The 7,431-nt window shown below is 32.2% G+C and overlaps 1 protein-coding gene across 1 annotated transcript in view; it reads left to right on the top strand.

Annotated features, from left to right (window-relative positions):
• The window catches only part of LOC117117208 (slit homolog 3 protein-like), a gene marked incomplete at its 3' end in the record, with an annotated part of 31,599 nt that overhangs the window by 16,500 nt on the left and 7,668 nt on the right, over positions 1-7,431 (top strand). Inside the window, exon 6 of the mRNA XM_033261440.1 lies at positions 5,077-5,148. Within this exon, the coding sequence (XP_033117331.1) occupies positions 5,077-5,148 (72 nt within the window). The remainder of the gene's footprint in view (positions 1-5,076; positions 5,149-7,431) is intronic.

A 7,431-nucleotide genomic window follows, 5' to 3' on the forward strand; every position in this document is an offset into this window, starting at 1 on the left:
TATATATAAACATTAAAAAATATTGTATTAGTGAGTTCAACTGTTATTCCTGTATGGATTAAAGCGATGTTCCTAATGTATGGCATGCAATGAATGTACTGTACTGTAGTAAATTGTATGAAAGTCGTGTTTATGCAATATCATAAACTTAGTTTTACTGTATATCAAAAACATTAACAAATATTTTATTTGTTCAACTTTTTTTTTCATAAGGTATGGATCAAAGCAATGTACAGTAGTTGACTGTGAAAAAACTGCTTTTATGCAGTAATATTTTTCATAAAAACCTCAGTGCTAATGTATATCCAAAGACATAACAAATATTTTATTAGTTCAACCTTGTATTTATAAAGAATGGTAATTAATGCACTGAGTAGTAGATTGCGTGAAAGTTGTTTTAATGCAGTATCATATCTTGGTGCTACTGTATATCAAAAAACATCAACATATATTTTATTATTTCAACCTATTATTTTGGGCAAGCAATGTTTCTATGCAATAAATATATTATTAGTGAGTTCAACCTTTAATGCATAATCTATGGCATATGCAATGTTCAGTAGTAGATTTTGTGATTTCAAAAAAAAAAAAATTAATGAATAATATAACTATGAAAGCTGTTGTTTTACTGTATATCAAGACCCTTAACAAACACATCATTACTCATTGCATATTGTAGATTATTATATGTGAAAATTTATTTTATGCAACATAATAACTTGGTGTTACTGTATATCAAAAACATAAACAAAAGTACTTCATTAATACACCTGTTTTAGATTGTGTGAAAATTGTTGTTTTCTAGTAAAAATATCAGAATTTTGTGACAACCTTTGTCCTACAATATACTAAGATACCATAACAAATATTTTTTCACAGAGTTTTAAAATTATATTCATAAATCATAATATAGAGATGCAATGTACAGTATTGTATTATGCATGAAAATTATTCTCTTGCAATGATACCATACCCGGTTCATGAAAACATTTGTGTTATATGAGATACCATAACAAATCAATCAGTTTAAAAACTTTGTTTAGTAATATAAGACTTGTGTTTTTATGAAATGAAAATCATTCTCGTCGTTTTAGTTATTTTTTATGTTCTGTGTTACCTACTTCAGTTGTAATAATTTAAGCATGTCATTTTGTTGGATAGACCAGTGTCCACCTTCCAAATAAGAATCCCTACTTCCACAGTCCCCAGATGTTGCCAGTTTAAGATTTGTAAAGGAACTTAAAACATAAACGTAACTACAGTCTTTTACTTTCTCATAATATATGCAATATGAACATTACTGTAGATTATATTAAGCATAAAAAATTGAGGAACAATTAAAAAATATTCAAAAGCACACAAACTGAACATACTAGAGACCAGCAAGTTTAGTATATTTAGAATTTGAATTTTAAGGTGATTAAACATGGTTTTAGTTACATAAGGAAGAAATACATTTAGTATATTAATTCAAGTCCCATACTATTGAATATTATTTATATGCTTGTGTCATTGTTTGCTGTGTTATTAGGTGATTATTATTATCTTAGCTTAATTATGAGATAATAAAAAACACTCTTTTCTCAGAAACTTTACAATCGTAACCCAGGTTGATGATCATAAATTAATCTTTAATTACAAACTGAAATTATTATAATGATAGCAAAAACCACCATGAAACGGATTATATTGTTTCCCCTCCCCCAACATTCAGATGGTAATACATTTCTAACGTCGTCTTTATTTTTAAAGATTTTATACTTGTCAATATTAGGAATAACAAATCACTATGCATTTTCCCATATATTTAATTGCGAATCCCTTTTAACAATACAATCATATGCAAGTAATGCCCTCTATTATAGACCAAGTTCGTTATGATGGATAAGAGTGGAGTTTATATTTTATAGCTTGAGAGCAAATCCATGTGTGAACAAGATTCAAAGTGTTAATAAAATAATTGTAGGCTAGCCGGCTAGACACTATTCTTTTGTTAATTGTTTGTATTTTTTAAATAATAATAATCGTATTGTTTATTCTAATATATTTTTTAAGGAATTTATACGGTAACAAATTAAGTGATCTGAATGAAGATGCCTTCAATGGTTTGAAAAGTCTTGAAGAGTTGTAAGTGGCAATTCTCTAATAATCTTTAATAATCTGTTCTCAATAAATAACACATAAAACCAATAATTGAATATATATATTGTTATTGATCACATGACAAGTTTAATCTACAGATTATGAAAATCATACCGATAATAAATGTCATGACAATCGATTTTATACCAAGAATGCATTACTTTACAAATAATTAATTTAACACCATTTATTATTTTCACACATTACTTATTTTATATAAAATATTGATCGAAATTAATTTATATACATCGGTAAATACATGTATGTATTACATAACATATGTAAAGAATATCATTTTATGTCGGATTATGCATGTTTTATGGATCAGAAAATCAGTAATTCACGGTGTATTGAAACTCACACTCAATACGTAATTATTCGTAAACGTTGTTTAACTATAGTCAAAATATGACGTCCTGGGACGTTTTCTTGTCAAAAACAACCAACTTTTCTAATGCAACAGCGATCGAAAAGCAGTTCCGTAATTGCGATTAGGTGATTCTTAAGGAACTCGACTAGGATTTTGCGAACCATTTGCTAAGTTTTCAGCACACAGTAAACGTAATTACATTTATAAATCTTAATAAAATATATAAAAATCAATTATGTTAGTAAATTACGATGGTGATCAAGAATGACAATGTTAATGGTACGATAATAGAGAACGATTATGAATGATGATGATGATAAAGTAGACTCGATTATGGTCACACATCACTTACCGTCTTGCTCCATCTTGGCAAATTCCCTCGGAAACGTGCAACCAATTCATTCAGTCGATTATTTGTCTGTCGTCTGTCCGTTCATTCATTTGTAGGTTCGTTTATTCATTGAGTAGTAGTTTGATTTAGTCCCCGGCTACATTGTATGTTTTAGTTGAAACTATATATTTAATTGATAATTAAGACGTGTTTCTGACTAACCAAATGTGAATTTGTTTTTACATAATAATCTTTTACAAACGACGACTTCCCAATTGTTCACGTATTATCGACAATACACCACATGAATTACCGATTACAAACTAATACTGCATATCGATGAAAAAATAGCTATTAATTAAGCTTTATAGTAGATATCGTGATCGGTCACATGAGGAGTATTAATTACAGATTATGGAAATCATACCGATCATACAGATTATCGGTTTCATGACCACCTATCATCTTGTTTTATTCACGGCAAATTCCACTAGGCAACATGCAATCAAGTGATTTACGGTACTCATCAATCCATTGATCCAAGTGATAAAAACATGATGGCTGTTAACATTTTAAAGGGGATGCCTGAATCATGCGGTTAAGAATGACAATGATAATAATGATGTCATTGAAGATCAAAGTCAATCAGGGCTGGCGCCAGAAAGAAAAAGCACAATTCGTTGGGAAGAAAAAAAAATTATATGTAATTTCTACATATTAGTAGACTACTAACTCGATTAAATAAGCTTTTGAAACCTCTAAATTGTCAAAATGTTCGGGGGCTTCACCCCTAGGACCACTTTCGAAACCTTTTAATCGAAGCTCGACACCCCCACTTTGCTTTCGTCGAGGAATCTGACCCCGCGTCGGGACATCGGCCACCTCGTCGGGGACCTGTCTCTTATACACATCTAGATGTGTATAAGAGACAGAATACCATCCTTATAATTATTAGTCAACGTTGTTCAAATACAGTCAAAATATAACGTCCTGGGACGTTTTCTTGTCAACAACAACAACCAACATTTCTAATGCATCAGCGATCGCAAAGTAGCTTCGTAACTGCGATTAAGTGGTTTTTAAGGAACTCGGAATAGGATTTTGCGAACGATTTGTTAAGTTTTCAGCACACTTTAAACGTAAGTACATGTATAAATCTTAATAATATATATAAAAATCGATTTTGTTAGTAAATTACGATGGTGATAAAGAATGGCAATGTTGATGGTACGATTATAGAGAACGACTATGACTGGTGATGATGATGAAGTAGACTAGATTATGGTCACACATCACTTACCGTCTTGCTCCATCTTGGCAAAATCCCTCGGCAACGTGCAAACCAAGTCATTATTTGTCTGTCGTCTGTCCGTTCATTCATTTGTAGGTTTGTTCATCCATTGAGTAGTAGTTTGATTTAGTCCACGACTACATTGTATGTTTTAGTTGAAACTATATAATTAATTGATAATTAAGACGTGTTTCTGACTAACCAAATGTGAATTTGTTTTTACATAATAATCTTTTACAAACGACTTCCCAATTGTTCACGTATTATCGACAATAATTATCGATTACAAACTAATATTGCATATCGATGAAAAAAATAGCTATTAATAAGGCTTTATAGTAGATATCGTGATCGGTCACATGAGGAGTATTAATTACAGATTATGGAAATCATACCGATCATACAGATTTCATGACCACCTATCATCTTGTTTTATTCACGGTAAATTCCACTAGGCAACATGCAATCAAGTGATTTACGGTACTCATCAATCCATTGATCCAAGTGATAAAAACATGATGGCTGTTAACATTTTAAAGGGGATGCCTGGATCATGCGGTTAAGAATGACAATGATAATAATGATGTCATTGAAGATCAAAGTCAATCAGGGCTGGCGCCAGAAAGAAAAAGCACAATTCGTTGGGAAGAAAAAAAAATTATATGTAATTTCTACATATTAGTAGACTACTAACTCGATTAAATAAGCTTTTGAAACCTCTAAATTGTCAAAATGTTCGGGGGCTTCACCCCTAGGACCACTTTCGAAACCTTTTAATCGAAGCTCGACACCCCCACTTTGCTTTCGTCGAGGAATCTGACCCCGCGTCGGGACATCGGCCACCTCGTCGGGGACCTCGCCCCCCCCACACCCTTCCCGTCGGGCAGATCTTGGCGCCACCCCTGAATTCAATTAAGATCACTTTGTTATTTCTCTTTTAAGGGATCTGAGATATAACAGAATAACTACTTTAACTCAAGGTGGCTTCGATGGTTTGACAAGTCTTCAATATTTGTAAGTGACAATCGAAAATTTATGAATATAATAATGTAATTTTTGTATTACATCATCACTTTTATCAAGTCGCAAAACATACCACATAAAAGAACCGTTTGATTGCAGGAAGACGGCTATGTGGAACGCAAGTACGTCACATGCGATTCTTTAAATGATCGTTGTCCGATATCGTGGGCTTGTTTTGGGTGATTACGCTAAGCAAACAAAACGCTAGAATCCTTTTTAATTGCAAATACAACGTCGCGCAAATGATCAAAGATCTATTATTTACTTTGTACGTCATTTAAATAAAGTGCATGACTTGTCATTTTACTTATTATCTACACTCTTATATGAAAAGTTTAGACTGTCTAACCATATTTATTTAAGTAAGTGTTGTGTTAATGTACATGTGCTCATCCCTGAACGACCTAGTATGAAAGAGAATAATGTGCTGTGAAGGAAGGTCCAATTGTAATAGGGATACTCCTGTTAAATGGACGGGGACACTTAAGTAGAGTGCCAAATGGTCAATTTAACACAGTTTTCAATAAATACCATAGGGACAATTTCACATTTTCGGTTAGTGTCTCTTAAATAGGAACACTCTTATTCAAGGGTCACACATGGTATTATTAAGGGGACATTTTGGTTCCGAAAGTTTCCACTGGAGGGGATCTACTTTACGATTAAAATCGATGAATTACTGATAAAAAAAAAAAAGAAGCAATTCGCGGTATATATTAAAAGTCAGACTCAATACATAATACAAAAATTGTGTCAACGTTGTGCAACTAGTCAAAATATAACTTCATGGGACTTTTCTTGTGTACAACAACCAACATTTCTAATGCAACAGCGATCGTAAAGCAGCTTCGTCACTCCAATCGAGTGACTTTTAAGGTAATAGGACCAGATTGCGAACCATTTACTAAGTTGGGAAGCACACATTATGCACATAGTATACCATCCGTATATAATTTTAAGAGTTGATGATTGGGTTATAATTTAATTATCAATCCCAAGAAAAAACTGTCTGGTACACTTGTGAAACGTATCTTCTATATGGATATTTTGAACATAAAGGCACCCTCTCCCGTATCTATATCATTGGTATTACAAATAAAAGACAGCATAATGAAAATATCCATAGGGTGTAGCGTAGGGCTAAGCCAATCCCACCAACACGAAAGCGTGGACTAGGAGAAGAGAGATCTGAACATTTGTTCACTTTACATTGCACTATGTGTATGTGTTCAAATACAAGTTTTACCAAAAGAATATTGAATATGCTTATTGAATTTTGTTAGTATTTTAACCCCATAATGAAAATGAAACAAACCCAATGATTTTAATATAGTCGATCCAAACTACTTGTACAGCGGGGTTGATTTGATCTCAGTTCGCTGCTTTCGTGATAGCTTAACTAGCAAATGATAAAAAGTGGCAAAAACGTTTCCCTATGCTAAACGTCCTTCAGAATCAGTACTAATACTAAGTAATAGGGAGCATATAGTTGCTACAACACGATTGTCGTTGTTTACAATCTACTATCATTCAGTACACATAGTTTGGCAAAAATGCCAAGAGTAAAATTTCTGCGAATACAATGCATAGGCCTACTATACAACTATGGGTGGCAACGGGCCGGGTGGCTAAAGGCCAGGTGGCAAAGGGTCTGCGGTGGCAACGGACCGGGTGGCAACGTTATAGTAGTAGAAATTGTGATCGGTCAACTCGTGGTATCAAACGAGTCACTTACAAACGTGAAATTATCAGAATGTTTTCCAAACACTTTAAAATCAGTTAAAATCAAGTCACATTCAGACGAAAAGTTTAACAATTCAGTTCCGAATCTGTTATTATGATCGGCATTAAAAGCGCCGCATACAATAACTTTATCACCTTTAAATTAAGAAATTATTGACTGAATTTTGCAGAGATATTCAACAAATTCAATAAAGTTATCATCATGATCATATGGGAGATAAATATTAATAAATATAATATCATTACCTCCAATTTCCAAACCAATAATTCTCTTGTCATCAAAATAAACTTTTATTTATTCCTTCATTTCTTTGAGCATAACTATTCTTCTGTTACTATTGACATATTTTCTCACTTATTCTAAATAAGTAATATTTCCTTCACATTAAAATTTTACATATCTAAACATTATACAATTAATACAATAATTTAATTAATCCATCATCAAAACCTATCATAAAACAAGCAATGCAACAATGCATAATCACCTAACTGTCAAGAAAATTATGATAAGAATAAAAATAATAATAA

This window comes from Anneissia japonica, unplaced genomic scaffold, assembly GCF_011630105.1.
Source record: "Anneissia japonica isolate Jap-2015-1 unplaced genomic scaffold, ASM1163010v1 scaffold632_len54913_cov156, whole genome shotgun sequence".
NCBI lineage: Eukaryota > Metazoa > Echinodermata > Crinoidea > Comatulida > Comatulidae > Anneissia > Anneissia japonica.